Source organism: Oncorhynchus gorbuscha, unplaced genomic scaffold (genome assembly GCF_021184085.1).
Source record: "Oncorhynchus gorbuscha isolate QuinsamMale2020 ecotype Even-year unplaced genomic scaffold, OgorEven_v1.0 Un_scaffold_1057, whole genome shotgun sequence".
In the NCBI taxonomy this organism is placed as follows: domain Eukaryota; kingdom Metazoa; phylum Chordata; class Actinopteri; order Salmoniformes; family Salmonidae; genus Oncorhynchus; species Oncorhynchus gorbuscha.
The window spans coordinates 75640-93700 of NW_025745956.1; the positions used below are offsets into that span (position 1 = coordinate 75640).

Genomic DNA, 18061 nt, shown 5'->3' on the forward strand with positions numbered 1-18061 from the left:
ATATGCTGCATAAAATGGCAATCAAGGATATCAAGTTCCTTAATATTCAAATATCGCTGTCTCTCCTTGTCAAATTAACATCGGAGGACATTCTGAGCTTTCATATATGGAGTCCCTGTGTGACCTTGTCCTGGAACTGTATGTGTAGCTCACCTGTGATAGGGTGTGAATCAGTTTGTCATCAGAGGGGCTCATCTTTAGGGCTTCATCCATACATGTGGATCACTGTGGGGCCTCCCCAGTGACCTCTCTGACTGAGAGGACCCTGTGTGTGACCCTGACCTCTCCTCTCCGCTCATCACACACCCGCCTCACATCCAGCCCAAACCAACTCTGACAGATACACAGAGTGGACTTTCATCTGAGAGCACAAAAGGTATAGCAGGAGGGAAAGAACCCTTAAGAGTCAATTAGGTGATTATTAATTCATGGGCCTTTTCCGTAAACCAGGGGCTTTTGTGCTGTCGAGTCCCGTAAGTGAATTGGACTTTGGCACCTTGTCTCACCTCCCTGGGCTGCACTACTCAGGCTGCAGCGAGGGGGCTGTCAGCACACAGCCTGGTCTCTGTAGCAATCACAGCCTTGTTGTGCTTTCAAGGGGGGAAAAAGATGGCAGCTGGAGTGAGTGACCGACACAAGCCAGGCTGAATTAACACAACAGGTCTTCTGCCATTGAAATCTTTGAGGAATGCAATCACAGCTGCTATTGTGTCATTGATCTGCCTCTACGTCCTTGGGAAGGGATATTCCACGAGTTGGAGCTAACAGGATGGAGAGGAGAGGAGGGGAAGAAGAAAGGGGGAGAGAATGATTTCCTGTGGCGGGTGTCTGGGTCTGGGATGGTAGGCCTGATGGGGCCTTCTTCCCTCACCACTGGCTGAAGAAGCCTGACCTTCAGTATGGATACTGTCCCACAGGAGGCCAGGGAAAAGGATGCATGTGGTCACTAGCTCCTCAGTCTCCTCCTCTCCTACCGACTGGCCCTATCCTGTCTGCAGACCCAGCTCTGCCTCGGAACCCAGAAGCCTCCGGTCGTAAAAACATAAGCCACAGTTTAGGCTCCGATGGAGCCAGGCCATATGGCCCTACTGCCTGATACCCACCACTCTGCCCTGGGCCCAGGCCCAGCCGCTTCCTACCCACAACCACCCCTCTCACAATTCCTTCCCACAATGGCCTGATCATTCAGGGACACTCACAGCCATCTACTGTACTGGAACTCCCTCCATCCCGTCTCCTCCTCACCCCCTCCCCACTAACCCTCCTCCCACTCCACACTTCACAGGGCCAAATTACTGAAGCTCTCTCTCCCCATGTCCCTCTGCTCTTCACTCGCCTCTAGTCCCTCAGCAATTTATCCATTAATATGGAGAAGCAGGTTCAACTCCCCAGTGCTACAAGTCATTCACTTTTAATGCATATGCTAACAATAACTGAATATGATCTCTCTTTTCCCCTCCCCTTTCTGCCTGTCTTTTTTAATCTACAGGCCATGTTAGAGCCCTGAGCGACAAAGGGCTATATTCCACTTCACCTCATATTTCTCAGGTAATTACTCTGTATCAATTAATTTCAAATAAAGAAAATTACAACCAAAGCCTCACGCCAAAGTGACTCTATATTGAGGCTCATCATTCCTCAGTATCCTTGGTGGATAACCCTGACTTTTATTAAATGAAAAACCAGCTCCACACTGCATGGGAAAAGAAGAGTGGTTTATATAGGCCTACAGGCATGACTGCAACAACGACACATTTAAAATGAAGAAATTAAAAGGAGATAGTAATTAGTGTCCGCGTTATTAATCTTCAGGCCACTGAGCAGGCGGCTGACATGGCGTTCACCTTTAAAGGACACTCCTCCCCCGCTCACCAGGCCGGCAAAGAGGCGGTAGCAGCAGCAACACGGCTGGCCCATAACACTATAGCAATAAAACTCAAACACTGATCTTTCAGGGAGTTGGCTCACAAACAAGGACAATTTATGGTCTACAATCTTCAAAGACAAAAGGAATTATAATTTGAGGGGTAATTTGAGCACTCAAAGGACATGATATGAATATGTAGAAAAAAGACCATTGGTATAATACATTCCTTAGGCTGAACTGTTCAAAAATATGAAAATATGAGATATAAAAAATAATGAGCACTGTCCATTGCTAACCTTACCCTACTGGCCAGCACAGCATTTCTGACAACTCATGAGACTATTCCTAAAACTAGAGGTGAAAGCTACCACATCCCCATATGTGTGCGTTCCAGTGTGAGCCGCACACCACTCCCAAGACCAGAGAGCACAGGCCATTATATGTTCAGCCTGCAGTATCACTCCTCTGCATCCAGGGGTTGCTAATGTTCACTGCACTGACAGAGATGCATCCGTCGTCTAATTTCCCTTCACTCACACACACACACACAAATCTACACATACAAACAAACCCACACATGCATACACACATACATAAACAAGCATGCAAGTACACACACTCACAACCATACACACACTCACAGCACCGGGCTCCTCCACACTCATCCAATCACAGAGATTCATAGCTAAAAGTAAATATTTAAGGGAAAAGAGATGGGACCAATTTGGTTGGGTGCTCTGCCGGTGACAGAATGCGGATGACCCCGCGCTGTAATATCATTCCCCCCTCCCTCGCTCCAGCTCCCATCATTTGAAAGTCAGGAAGGGGGTATGAGAGGAATTATTCATAAACCTCAATTGCAGAAGATTGCAACCCCCTCTCCCTCCCCACACACACACACTGCACCCCTCCCTCCCATTTATCCATATAGACCACCTCAATACAAACCCTTCCCATACATTTATGTTAAGCATGTCAAATCATATTGTGTCCATTCCTCCTAGCCCTTAAGTGTATTAACAATCCCTCTTTCCTCTGTCTGCCCCCCCCCCACATCCTCTCCCCTCCTCCTCTACCTTTCTCCTACCTCCATCCCTGTGTATTCAGCTCCTGCATTAATACTGTCCTGCTCTAATCTAGGTACAGCTCCCCTTGCCTTCCGGAGCAGAACCCCTCCATTTCACTAATGCTGCCTCAGCTAGGTGAACAAGGCGTGAGTAGAAGGGGAGCAAGGCTCAGGGCTGGCCATTTATAAATATTTCATTGGCCGCATTAGAAACGACCCCTGGATAGCTTATTGGGGAAGTTGGCTAAATCGCAGCTTCTGCCAACATTCACTTTATTGTTTAAATAAGTAATGAATTCAATGTACAAACTAAAATGGGGATGTATGTCATGGAAAATAATGACAAAGTCTGGTGTGTGTGTTCACCTGTGTGAGCGGCATATTGTAGAAATCTTTCAGCAGGAGAAGACATGCAGAATACACATGCATTTCTAAATGGCTTTAATGAATTTTGAAGCGCTGTGGCACTAAAAAGGGAAAATAAGATTGACAGTAGCTTTAAAAAGGAAGGCACCTTTCTTCTGCCTCTGCTAATGCTGCCTGCCTGATAGTGACTGTCATTTGTAAAGGGAACAACGTCTCCACACCAAGTTCCAATGGTTGCATGACAAGGATGAGACGAAACACTTCAATAGTTCTAACGACGGTCCTTGGGAGAGCGGCACGCCATCAGACAGCGGAAGACGAAACACTTCAATAGTTCTAACGACGGGCCTTGGGAGAGCGGCACGCCATCAGACAGCGGGAGACGAAACACTTCAATAGTTCTAACGACGGGCCTTGGGAGAGCGGCACGCCATCAGACAGCGGGAGACGAAACACTTCAATAGTTCTAACGACGGTCCTTGGGAGAGCGGCACGCCATCAGACAGCTGGAGACGAAACACTTCAATAGTTCTAACGACGGTCCTTGGGAGAGCGGCACGCCATCAGACAGCGGAAGACAAAACACTTCAATAGTTCTAACGACGGGCCTTGGGAGAGCGGCACGCCATCAGACAGCGGGAGACGAAACACTTCAATAGTTCTAACGACGGGCCTTGGGAGAGCGGCACGCCATCAGACAGCGGGAGACGAAACACTTCAATAGTTCTAACGACGGTCCTTGGGAGAGCGGCACGCCATCAGACAGCTGGAGACGAAACACTTCAATAGTTCTAACGACGGTCCTTGGGAGAGCGGCACGCCATCAGACAGCGGGAGACGAAACACTTCAATAGTTCTAACGACGGGCCTTGGGAGTACGGCACGCCATCAGAAACCGGGAGACGAAACACTTCAATAGTTCTAACGACGGGCCTTGGGAGAGCGGCACGCCATCAGACAGCGGGAGACGAAACACTTCAATAGTTCTAACGACGGTCCTTGGGAGAGCGGCACAGCCATCAGACAGCGGGAGACGAAACACTTCAATAGTTCTAACGACGGTCCTTGGGAGAGCGGCACGCCATCAGACAGCGGGAGACGAAACACTTCAATAGTTCTAACGACGGTCCTTGGGAGAGCGGCACGCCATCGGACAGCGGGAGACGAAACACTTCAATAGTTCTAACGACGGTCCTTGGGAGAGCGGCACGCCATCGGACAGCGGGAGACGAAACACTTCAATAGTTCTAACGACGGGCCTTGGGAGAGCGGCACGCCATCGGACAGCGGAAGACGAAACACTTCAATAGTTCTAACGACGGTCCTTGGGAGAGCGGCACGCCATCGGACAGCGGGAGACGAAACACTTCAATAGTTCTAACGACGGGCCTTGGGAGAGCGGCACGCCATCAGAAACCGGGAGACGAAACACTTCAATTAGTTCTAACGACGGGCCTTGGGAGAGCGGCACGCCGTCAGACAGCGGGAGACGAAACACTTCAATAGTTCTAACGACGGTCCTTGGGAGAGCGGCACGCCTTCAGACAGCGGGAGACGAAACACTTCAATAGTTCTAACGACGGTCCTTGGGAGAGCGGCACGCCATCAGACAGCGGGAGACGAAACACTTCAATAGTTCTAACGACGGTCCTTGGGAGAGCGGCACGCCGTCAGACAGCGGGAGACGAAACACTTCAATAGTTCTAACGACGGTCCTTGGGAGAGCGGCACGCCATCAGACAGCGGGAGACGGATCACTTTTCAGACAGTCCTTTAAAACACAGGTTAGGTCAGTCCCTCACAGTCTAGTCCAACAAACAGCATCGGTGTGTTGTCTGCCTTCTCAGACACCCCGAGACAATCATCAGCCGCAACAAGCATGCCTCTGTTCACCAAATGCATTCTGTGTTCCTCTGTGCTGTTGTTCGTACAGGGTTACAGAGGGTCTCTGTATAGGCGCTGTGTCCATCAATCATACAAACATAGAGGAGAAAAAGCGACCTTCCATTAAACTAGCGCTCCCGTCTCCTTTCTGAGCTGACAACACAGCCATCACTCCACCCCTCCACCTTCTCCACCCACCCACCTCTTCACTGATAACACAGCCGTCCCACCCATCCCTCCACCTTCTCCACCCCTCCACCTTCTCCACCCACCCACCTCTTCACTGACAACACAGCCGTCCCCCCATCCCTCCACCTTCTCCACCCCTCCACCTTCTCCACCCACCCACCTCTTCACTGACAACACAGCCGTCCCCCATCCCTCCACCCCTCCACCTTCTCCACCCACCCACCTCTTCACTGACAACACAGCCGTCCCCCCATCCCTCCACCTTCTCCACCCCTCCACCTTCTCCACCCACCCACCTCTTCACTGACAACACAGCCGTCCCCCCATCCCTCCACCCCTCCACCTTCTCCACCCACCCATCTCTTCACTGACAACACAGCCATCACTCCACCCCTCCACCTTCTCCACCCACCCACCTCTTCACTGACAACACAGCCGTCCCACCCATCCCTCCACCTTCTCCACCCCTCCACCTTCTCCACCCACCCACCTCTTCACTGACAACACAGCCGTCCCCCCATCCCTCCACCCCTCCACCTTCTCCACCCACCCACCTCTTCACTGACAACACAGCCGTCCCCCCATCCCTCCACCTTCTCCACCCCTCCACCTTCTCCACCCACCCACCTCTTCACTGACAACACAGCCGTCCCCCATCCCTCCATCCCTCCACCCCTCCACCTTCTCCACCCACCCATCTCTTCACTGACAACACAGCCGTCCCCCATCCCTCCACCTTCTCCACCCACCCACCTCTACACTGACAACACAGCCGTCCCCCCATCCCTCCACCCCTCCACACCTCCACCTTCTCCACCCGCCCACCTCTTCACTGACAACACAGCCGTCCCCCATCCCTCCACCCTTCCACCTCCTCACCCACCCACCTCTTCACTGACAACACAGCCGTCCCCCCATCCCTCCACGCCTCCACCTTCTCCACCCACCCACCTCTTCAATGACAACACAGCCGTCCCCCATCCCACCATCCCTCCACCTTCTCCACCCACCCACCTCTTCACTGACAACACAGCTGTCCCCCCATCCCTCCATCCCTCCACCTTCTCCACCCACCCACCTCTTCACTGAAAACACAGCCGTCCCCCCATCCCTCTATCCCTCCACCTTCTCCACCCACCCACCTCTTCACTGACAACACAGCCATCCCCCCATCCTTCCACCCCTCCACCTTCTCCACCCACCCACCTCTTCACTGACAACACAGCCGTCCCCCCATCCCTCCATCCCTCCACCTTCTCCACCCACCCACCTCTTCACTGACATCAAACAGAAACCCAGACCTGGTTTCTTAATGCACACGCTATTTTTAACTAAGCGGTTCTAATAAGCTGCTGGGAAGCTGTACTTTTTTCATATGCAAAAGCACATCTTTCCTTTGTGAAAACACAGAAACACACTTATTTGGTGATTAGTGACTGACAGAGGGGAGGAAAGGAATTGAATATGCTTGTATCAAATGGCATGCCTTTCAAAAACCAGGAATGCTAATGCGAGGACTCTTCCTGAGCACCACAGGTATGAGTGAATTATTAATCGCTTGGCTCATTTTAATGCTTTTTAAAGTGCTATATTTTGATGTGTTAAAATGTACTTTTAGCCATTTTTCAGGCAGGCATGCATATCATTATTTCTCCCATCAAAGAGGAGCGTCACCCTTTCAAAGAGCACAAACAACTCATTTAAAATAAAAGTTAGAATATCAAAGACCTTTTTACAAAGATGGGTCTGGATTGTTTTCCAGCTTTTAACCTCACTAATGTAAATGAAGACATCAGAACTCTAACCATCCCCAGGTCCAGGGATGGAGCTGGTCTAGTTAAAATGCCATCTCTCACTCTGCCTGCTAGTCTGTGATGTTGGCTTTCATTACCACAACTCTGTCTATTGGATGGGAGGAGATTACAAGAAATCCCCCTACTCGCTTCCATCCTTGTCTGACAACATGAAACAAATAGCTAGATCAAAACTAATTACTGATAATACTTATTCCCTTTTCTACTTCATAACAGTAAAAACTCAAAGTATAAAAAGGACCTTCCGTTAACCCACTGGGTTAATGGAAGGGTCCAGAGACCCATGCTGTATTATACTGTTCCACAGTACTCCAGCATACTATGTGTTAAATGGACAAGCATGCTGTATTATACTGTTCCACAGTACTCCAGCATACTGTGTGTTAAATGGACAAGCATGCTGTATTATACTGTTCCACAGTACACCTGTATACTGTGTGTTAAATGGACAAGCATGCTGTATTATACTGTTCCACAGTACTCCAGCATACTGTGTGTTAAATGGACAAGCATGCTGTATTATACTGTTCCACAGTACTCCAGCATACTGTGTGTTAAATGGACAAGCATGCTGTATTATACTGTTCCACAGTACTCCAGCATACTGTGTGTTAAATGGACAAGCATGCTGTATTATACTGTTCCACAGTACTCCAGCATACTGTGTGTTAAATGGACAAGCATGCTGTATTATACTGTTCCACAGTACTCCAGCATACTGTGTGTTAAATGGACAAGCATGCTGTATTATACTGTTCCACAGTACTCCAGCATACTGTGTGTTAAATGGACAAGCATGCTGTATTATACTGTTCCACAGTACTCCAGCATACTGTGTGTTAAATGGACAAGCATGCTTCATACATGTGGAGCAGTAGGCCACCAGCCAACAGTGTTTAGATGGATATTCACACAGTATCTGTCTCAAAAAGGTGTGTCAACGCTCCACACACCCCACCAAGAACCAATGGGAAAGCACCTCAGGCCTCAACGCTCCATACACCCCACCAAGAACCAATGGGAAAGCACCTCAGGCCTCAACGCTCCATACACCCCACCAAGAACCAATGGGAAAGCACCTCAGGCCTCAACGCTCCATACACCCCACCAAGAACCAATGGGAAAGCACCTCAGGCCTCAACGCTCCATACACCCCACCAAGAACCAATGGGAAAGCACCTCAGGCCTCAACGCTCCATACACCCCACCAAGAACCAATGGGAAAGCACCTCAGGCCTCAACGCTCCATACACCCCACCAAGAACCAATGGGAAAGCACCTCAGGCCTCAACGCTCCATACACCCCACCAAGAACCAATGGGAAAGCACCTCAGGCTTCAACGCTCTATGGGCTCTCTTTTATTAACAAACCTAACTCAATGGTAAACCTAAGGCGGTAGCGCTATAGGTTCAGGGGTGTATCAGAAGTATTTTTGCTATTTTCACTATCACAATTAAAGGCGCACTTGCTGGCGTTGGTGCGAAAGGTCTGGGTTTTGATGAATAAACAAGTTGTGGGTGTGTCGAAGGCTTGGCCCCTCACTGGCCAATCAGAACGTGCTCCCTGGTGAAATATGTGGTTGCTTCAAGTTTTGTATTTACAGTCTTTTATGTATTGCCTTGGAATCAACTCCAATTCCAATGTTAGTCCATTATAGTTTGTTAAATGGCTTACAGAAACGAAGTAACTAAATGTAGACCTAACTTTGCTAAATACGTTAGCTTGAACCCATTTGCAGTCCACATTGTTTTAAGTAATTGCATGTCTTCAACAGCATTCACACTGATATAGGGGCTATGCCTACTGTACATTACATTATGGCTGAGCATGGACATGCCAAACATTGTCAATAAGCAAGATTCAATTCATTATTGATAAAGCCTAAAAGAGAACAAATCATTTGAATCAAATTCTAAACAAAAACAACAAACTTGTTTTAAATAGGCTATGTCACACTTACAGGCACCATCATTTCTCCCCGCGGGCATATAATAATAAAACACGGCAGAAAACTGAGGGTGTTATGCACATCCAAAACAGGACCTGCATGGCTATAATGTGGGCCTACCTACGATGCATAGATACAAAGTGAATGTCAGCTCACTGTTTTACTCCTCTCAAACTTGATATTTTAGTAAAGATTTGGTGGATTAAGATTTATTTCCTAGTGGTCTCAGGAGACAAACCCTTTATCTGCAGTCTTGACTACTTCGCAATTGCATAGGACAGGACAGAAAAAAAAGCCTAATTGACAGGGGGGTAAGGCCATGAAATAAGGAAAAAACAGAATGTTTTTTATGTTTCTAAAGGCACCAAAAGCACATAGGCTAATCTTGTTCCGTGTGCATATGGGCAGTGTGCGTCACAGCTGGATAGGCTGTGTTTTAGCTGTCAAAGTTCATGCCATAAGAAACTGCGTTTCCGCTAAAACCAGCTTCTGGTTGGTCTTAAATATCCCTACCAGCACTGAAATCACAACTTTGGATCATGTTTTTAAGGACACGCCTCAAATATTTCCACCCTGCCCATCTGAGCCCAAGAGTAGATGATATAAGAAAGGTAAATTGCCGAACCTGGCGTTAGGGCTGAAAAACAAAAACAACGGCAGTCGAAAATATAGTATACTGCTATAACTAATGACTATTACTGTAACTATTACTAGATTGTTACCTAACTATTATTACTATAACTTCTAACTAATTCTAACAAGGAAGTTTAGAAAATCCCTGGTCTAGGAGTGCTGTGATTGGATATCCAGGCCAGACTCCCAACAGGGCTTGACACAAACCCTAGCTATGCTCTGACGTGAACATGTGGCCAGGGGAGCCAAGCAGTGGGGGGCAGTCACAAACACTTCCTGTGTGTGAACCTCCTCCTCACACTCATACACCCACACACGTTCAGCCTGGACCTGCTGACCTCGACTAGCAGCAGAAATCAGATAAACCATTTCTAATGCACGTTGATAGGATTCACCCTAAAAACCTACAACAAACAATCATGGACTCTCACCAAAACACAGGCCTCTAATCTGCAGGTAACAGTAGGCCTCAGGTTAGAATAGGCCCTAACACTAATGTCTCGCCTCAGCTCAAGCCTCACCTCTCCATGGAACTCAACACCTGCACCTGGCATCTGAAAGCCCAGGGAGAGAAATATCCCTATCTGATAACATTTAACACAGGTGTGTGTTTCTGTCACACACGATCAGTGCAGTGCAGGAGGGAGTCATGTCTGTCATATGGGCACACACGTGGCCGGCCTTGAATTATGCGCCCAGGCCCCTCTCCATAAAATCCACTGACAACTGACAAAACATGAGTCACCTGACCAGATTAGCTCAATTGACAATTTGGCCTAATTCATCAGATAGGATTTGATGAGAGGCGACCTGTCTCCCTCCTACAGTAAGAAACAGAAAGGCCTCCTTTAAAAAGAAACACTACAAACTGATTTGTGGATTTGTAACAGAGCAATATTAAAGGGACTCTGACATTTGTGTAGAATCTGTATAATTATTTGAGAGAAAAGGCCTTCTGTTGAGAACAAATCAGGTGCAATAGCACATGATCCCTGAGGGCAGTGTTGCCTAAATGTGTGTAGTGTAAATATAGGCCTTACCTGTCCCTTTGGTGAGCTCCTTCCCCCCCACCTTCTCTGTCTTTGGTTTGGTCCTCCTGTTCTGTGGTGGTCTCACTGGCAGCCTCCACATCCTCGCTCAGCTCTCCTGAAGGGGGAGGAGAGGATGGGATATGTAAATCAACACGCCATCAGAATTGGTGGAAGCACTTAAAGGGACAGACGCATTTTTTTTCTATAGGAGCTTACAACAATTACATTCGCTGACACGCAGTTAAAAGGTTACCAGACAAAGAGGGCGGGATCTGCGTTCTGCCCTGTGCTGCTTGATTGCATTTTGCCATTTATTTGAATTAAAACAATAAAATTAGTGAAATTATTTTTGTTAAATCAAAACAGAGATAGAGGAAATGTATTATATTTTATCATCTATTTTCTCTGCTGTATCCACACTAATATGAACACATTTAGAAGATAATTACAGTTCATTTGAAAATATTATAATAATAACAATAATAATAATAACCATCATGATTTTTTTATACAAGCCCCAAAGTTATAGTTCTTCATTTATTCAAGACCATGACACAAATATCTTTATGGCTTCCTCTCTTTAATGTGGACATAAAACTGCAGAAAACCGCACACATGTGGTAGAGACATACACACATTTTCCAAAGCGGTTTGAAGTATGTAGACAGGAAAAATAATTGTGTGAGGAGCGTGTTTCTAGAGAAAGACCTCTCTCTCTCTCTCTCTCCCTCTCTCTTTCTCTCGCTCCCTCTTTCTCTTTCTCTCCTTCTCTTTCTCACTCACTTTCTCTCTCTCCACATGCATTTACTGTCCCCAGCTGCAGTCTGCTAGGCTACTTACAAATACAGGGCTCATTTCACCTCTACTTCCTCGCTACTGCGAAAAGACAAAAAAAATCATAAATATTTAAAACTTTCAGACCGGCAATTCATTAGATTTTTCTACCAAGTCAAATACAGAAATCCCCTGTAATGACCTTAAAAGCTTCAGCTCAATATATCAACCCATTTAAAAGCATTGAACTCCAAACAATGCATATCTGATAATGCCATCTGTAAGTAACGCAGAGAAGGGAATATGGCAGAAAACTGATAATAAAAAGGGCATCAATCTTCTTTATTTCTCTCCAGTGCCCCCCGAGCAGCCCCTCAGCCTGTTAAGTTTGTTTAAAAGTAGTGCGACTAGCACGCAACAGCATTGATTTGACAACAGTAAACTGGGCCGCAGTCAATAAGGCCTATCAGTTACTCCACAAGTCAGCTAATTCTCAGCAAATGTACTTAAATGTTCTTTTGAAAATGCTTCCACTCTCGGGTCTCTACTCGACAGTCTATTGATATATTGACAATACTACAACAACAGCCACTGAAATATCCTGTTCACATATTCAGCCCTGCAGTCAACACACATCTGATCTGAGCTCACCACTAGACAAGCCACTACGTACACGACTTTTATGGTCTCATATGATCTACTACAGCACTTACTCCCTATACTGTAGTTACCAACTATGTAAACTGGACCGAAACACAGAGCCAAAGTCCCATCAAACTTCACTAGCACAAATAGCCTCTAAAAATGGTTTCTGGATAGAACATTTTGAATCAAATCAAAGATGTACATTTCACTACCAGCACGGTATGGTATAATCTCTATTCATTCATGACTGGAAATCCGGCAAGTATTTCAAACATTTCAATCTCCTTCAGTTCTCATGGTAAATAGATATTTCCTGTGCTTCCATATTCACATGTAAATCAAAGAGAAATGAAAGCTATACGACGAGAGACACATGATAGCCTGTGTAAAGTGATTACACATTTAGATCAGGCTGAAATTGCGATGATAATGTGCTATTGGAGTTCTGCTATCCTAATCACTGACGCACCAAGAGAAACACACTCACTAAAGACAGCAATAATATATAGCTCAATAATAGCATAGAAATGTGCGATCTTCTCACTGAATTAACAAAAGGTTGGATTTAGAGGCCCGAGAAGTGCTTCTTACTGTGAACTGAAGATACCATACAAGAATGCATCATAATTGCAATAACTATAATTATACCAGGTATGATAATAACTACAGCATTGAGGAGATTGTCATTGACAAAGCTTTAACTCAACAGAAAACACCTCTGTGTCATGAGGCAAGAGCCATATCCAGGCGTTCCTGACTGTTTCCCAAAGTAAGAAGCTCCTCTCCTCACAACAGAATGATTGGTGTATGGATTATGTTGTTAGACATTACTGCTAGCAGCAGACGGGGATCCTGTGTATAAATGAAGGTATTTAACAGGGATAACTGGCTCCCAGTAAAAAGCACATTTAAGTGATCCCCAGATCCCACTTGCATAAATACATTTTTTCATTATTTTATTATTGACCATGTTTCTATTATGTTTCCAAGGCAACCTGCAAGTTCCGTCCAGCGTAGCCCATCCTGTGCTGGAGAGGCGGTCCTAAACCGTTGCCTGGTAAACCAGAGGAGAGCCGCAGCCTAGCCCCAAAATCCCATCTAACTCCAGCCTGCACAAATCCACACAACTCCCGGAGAATTAGAACCACACAGCCGCACAAGTGCTCAGATTACAAAATAATCCCCAGGTAAATTGTACACCTTTAAAAGGGTCTGCATGTCATTCTGAGCTGTCCTACTCTCACAGTGTGTCTAATTCCACACCTTCACACTTCAACATGATTTTTCAGGAACATTGCATTGATCCACAGTCCAGATTTGAACTCTATTCAACCTAACTGAATACATCAGCTGTCACCTCAGCATCCTCCAGACAGATCTCTAGTGGGACGTGGCAGAGAGAGCTCCCCCCAGCCTCTGCTGCCTGCCTGCCCCCTCTCGCTCACACTTCTTCATTTTGGTTTTTAATCAAGATGTATGACACTTCCACCACACACCGCACAGTAACCCCCCAGAAATGAATGTAGAAAGGCAGACATTTAAATCCACGAGCGGCAGTACATCTTTAAGTGGCAAATGACTGTGTCTATTCCTCATCTCATCTCCAACGGTATTACACAATGATTAAAGCCGGATCCAGCCATAATTAATGAAAGGTCACAAGTGGCCTAAGAGTAGGATGCAAATGGAAGAGCCTGTAAAACGGACTCATAGATTAGGACTGGAAATAGACGGGGAGAAACACTCAGAGCGATGACAATAGGCCCTTTCTAACCTCAATCGTTCAAATGTAAAGGACAATAGCCTGGAGGTTGTCATCTAATGAATTGTCTTCATTAACCCTCCTCATACAGCGATATTAAACTGTTCCGTTAATCTAATCAGGCAAGCTGAATAAACCTCTGCTGCAGACACACAGATTACACCCATAACAATATCAGCCCTCCACTGCATGTCCACGGAGACCATCCTACCAGCTCTCTGTCTGCAGAAGGCATCACAGACACTGCAGCCAGGTGAAATGGTGTGACATGGAGATGAAAAAGACAAACGGAAGCATCTATTTCCCCCTGGCACAAACACACGCTCCCACATGCACACGCACAACCACAAGCGGCTGCTGCTCTCCATCCCTCGCTCTTCCTCTGCCTGCCTGTAAGTGCAGGGGCTTAAGCAGACCCATAGGTGTCACCCTATACAAGCCGGGAGAGAGCGAGGTACTCACACACATTAATGGGGGGTGGGTGGATGAGGAGAGAGAGAGCAACAGAGACACAGGGAAGGAAAAAGGAGAAAAAAATATGTGGAGATGTACAAAGCAGATGCTCTGCAGGAAGCGGCCAGTGAAGATGAGACGGGGAAGACAGTGCGATAACCTTCAGATGAGGCCGAACAGCCTTCCTTCCCCCAGAAGAACAGTGATTACACTAATACTAATCCCACTGACAGGCACAAACGGACTAATAAATAATGGATGGTAACCACTGCACTTTCCAGTACTCCTTCTGAGACTGAAATAATGATATATATATATATATATATATATATATATATATATATATATATATATATATATATATATATATATATATATATATATATATATATATAGAGACAGTGTACATAGACATCGGCCAGTCCTCCTCCGTCCTCTGTTGCAGCTGAACACATGCTAAACTAACAGCCATTCTATTAACACATAATCCAATCCTACCTGCTGCAAATGGCTCCAGTGCTCCTCATACACAAGTGAATCTGTTTGTCTCCCTTTCATGCTCAACAGCAGACTCATCTGCCTGCCCCTGTCTATCCCGTTGTCCTCTCCCCAGTATTAAAGTACCAGGAGTGGGGTTGAGCTGTGCCTCTCCCTCCCCCCAGTCTTAGAGTACCAGGAGTGGGGTTGAGCTGTGCCTCTCCCTCCCCCCAGTCTTAGAGTACCAGGAGTGGGGTTGAGCTGTGCCTCTCCCTCTCCCCAGTCTTAGAGTACCAGGAGTGGGGTTGAGCTGTGCCTCTCCCTCTCCCCAGTCTTAGAGTACCAGGAGTGGGGTTGAGCTGTGCCTCTCCCTCTCCCCAGTCTTAGAGTACCAGGAGTGGGGTTGAGCTGTGCTAGTCACTGGTGCTCCTCTGTGGTGTGGAGCTGGCTGTGTGTCGGAGCTCTCATTACTCTCATTATGATTATTGAGGCTGTTGTTATCATTTTAACCAGGTGTCACAGCACTTCAACTGGAAATCAGGGGTGCACTTCCCCCACTTTATCCAGCTCTGGACAGCTTCCTTTTCTTTAATGCCGCGCTGTCGGATAAAAAGCAATCTTATTTCACACCTCACAGACTATCTTTCTCCTCTACCTCTTTCTTTTAAACCCCCCCCTGCTCCCCATCAACCCTTGCACCCCATCCCCATATCAAAGCTGGCCTGACTCCGGACTGGGGGGTGTCAAATGAAAGTGACAGGAGGGTACCATGGGACAATGGGACACAGGCCCCATGCGGGGGGCTTTCACGCATTGTCCGCTCCTCATATCAGCACCTCTCTGCCCCATACGCAAGCCCCCCTCCTCACTCCCTTAAACCACAACACACGGAAAAACACTACCACCCCTCCCAAAAAGTATCCTTGCCCCGGCCCAGACCCCTCCTCATGCCCTCCCTGATGAGCTAGCTGTCAGAAAACCACGACTGAGTAAAACACGGCCCACTCCCTAACCAGAGAGGCGAGAGGTTAGCGAGGTATGGGCCATCACTTATTAATAATAGGCAACCACAACATATGATACAACCACAGTACCACAAAGCAACTACACCGCCATTCAAACAGTCCAACAAACTGCTGATATCAACATAGGATACAACCACAGTACCACAAAGCAACTACACCGCCATTCAAACAGTCCAACAAACTGCTGATATCAACATACAACCACAGGAGTCCAACAAACAATCAAAAGACATATATAAAAGGGATATACAAAATATAAGTGATAAATGCAGAATTTGTTATTAAAAAAAATACTCAAATGTGTATTTAATAATGTTTCATACTTAGTGGATGTCGACAGGAAACTTCCAAAGTAATTGTAAATACAAGCATAAGATACAAACGGAAATTAAGCAAGTCAAACATGTGGTGAGGATTGGGTGATTCCCTTGCTACCATAAACACAGTGTCTGACTCAAGCGCTCTGAGACTTAGCGTCACACCAACACACTGCACAAGCTGACCGACTGACTGCCCATCACTCCACTAGCCATACACACCACAACACACACCACACACATTCAAAGAGGAGTGTCTTGTATTTCTAATGCTCTTTCAGTCTCTCAAACCCCTCTCTCACACACACATACACACACATACATATACGCTCCTCACATTTAGGAAGGAAAGAAGAGTACCTTGGTTTAAAGGGCTGTGGTGTCTCTCTGGCGGTGTGGGACTGAGTTACGTGCTAGATTCCTGACCTGTCTAAGGGAGGACATGACACTCTCTCCCCACTGGCCCTGCCGTGACCTCACCATCTAAATGTGAATGAATACTTTGTGTCTCCATGGGCTGGGGGTAGTGGGGGAGGCGCAGGAGGAGCAGGTGGAGGAGGAGGGGTAAAGGGGGTCCGGGGTTAGGGCAGCTAATAGCTAAAAAACTTTAAACAGCAAGTTAATCACAAACAGCAGGGATAGCTCACACTGCCTTAGAACAATACCAGTGGGCCCCATCCCCTCTCTCTCACTCTCTCGCTCCCTCTCTCTTCCAGCACTCCCCTCCTAACCCCCCCTGCCAGTCCCGGGCCAACCCTCCTAAGCCTTCCAAGCAACACTTAATTTGATCCCCCTAGCCTTTCAAAGTCACTGGTCATTTCAGTGGCCATTCAGCCCTTATTCAGGTCACCGAGGGTCACACAGAGATTATCTGTCCGCAACGGCAGCAGCGTCTAATAGGGGGAAATCTAATTTACACATGCCAGCGGAATATCGTGTTATTCTAAATAGACATCACTTTGTTTCAATACCTGATGTGACACCGCATCGCAAACATGACATGTCTAATGCAATGGATGCTCTGCATGTCCAATAAGTAGGGAGCTGTAAACAGGACATCAATCGTGATGAAATGGCTCCTCTCCCTTCAAAATAGAGCTCACATAAAACCACATATGACTATCTAATTGGGCAGTATACTACACACAGCATATACCAATTTGAAAAATAGCATGAAGTATTTTCCCTTAAGTAATTATCTCATAGGAATTAGTACTACTTAGTAGAATTATTGCTTGTATTATTGATACTTAGACACATTATAAATACATCTGTGGAGAGTGGTGTTCTATTTCTCTTCTCTTTTGTGTTTTCGTGGAGGAGAGGAGCGGGGGATGTAGGTTAATGTGCCTGCACAGGGACTAAGCATTCAGGGATCACTCTCTCCAGCTAACCTCTACACACACACACGTATACACACAGAATACACACACGCAAAAAGCTCTGACCGGCCATTACGCTGTGTCCTGTATGACGGTAGCCTCGCCTATACACATATTATGGACAAAGGAGGATGCAGACTGTGCTTTTCCCTGGCAGGCGATGGGCTAAAAGCCTGGGCAGGAGGCAAAGACATCACTGGACACACTACTGCTCTCAAGTCTCTCCTCTCCCATGCCTGGGGGAGATCTGTCCTGCACAAAGACAGCATAGACACAAACACTCTCACTTGACTAACCCCCCACTCTCCCTGTCACCCATCTCTCTCTCACACACACACACACACACACACACACACACACACACACACACACACACACACACACACACACACACACACACACACACACACACACACACACACACACA

At 46.8% G+C, this 18061-nt stretch overlaps 1 protein-coding gene across 1 annotated transcript in view; it reads right to left on the reverse strand.

Annotated features, from left to right (window-relative positions):
• The window catches only part of LOC124021122 (zinc finger homeobox protein 3-like), a 122256-nt gene that overhangs the window by 20224 nt on the left and 83971 nt on the right, over nt 1-18061 (reverse strand). The window contains 2 exon segments of the mRNA XM_046336451.1: nt 10809-10828; nt 10830-10914. Coding sequence (XP_046192407.1) covers nt 10809-10828; nt 10830-10914 — 105 coding nt within the window.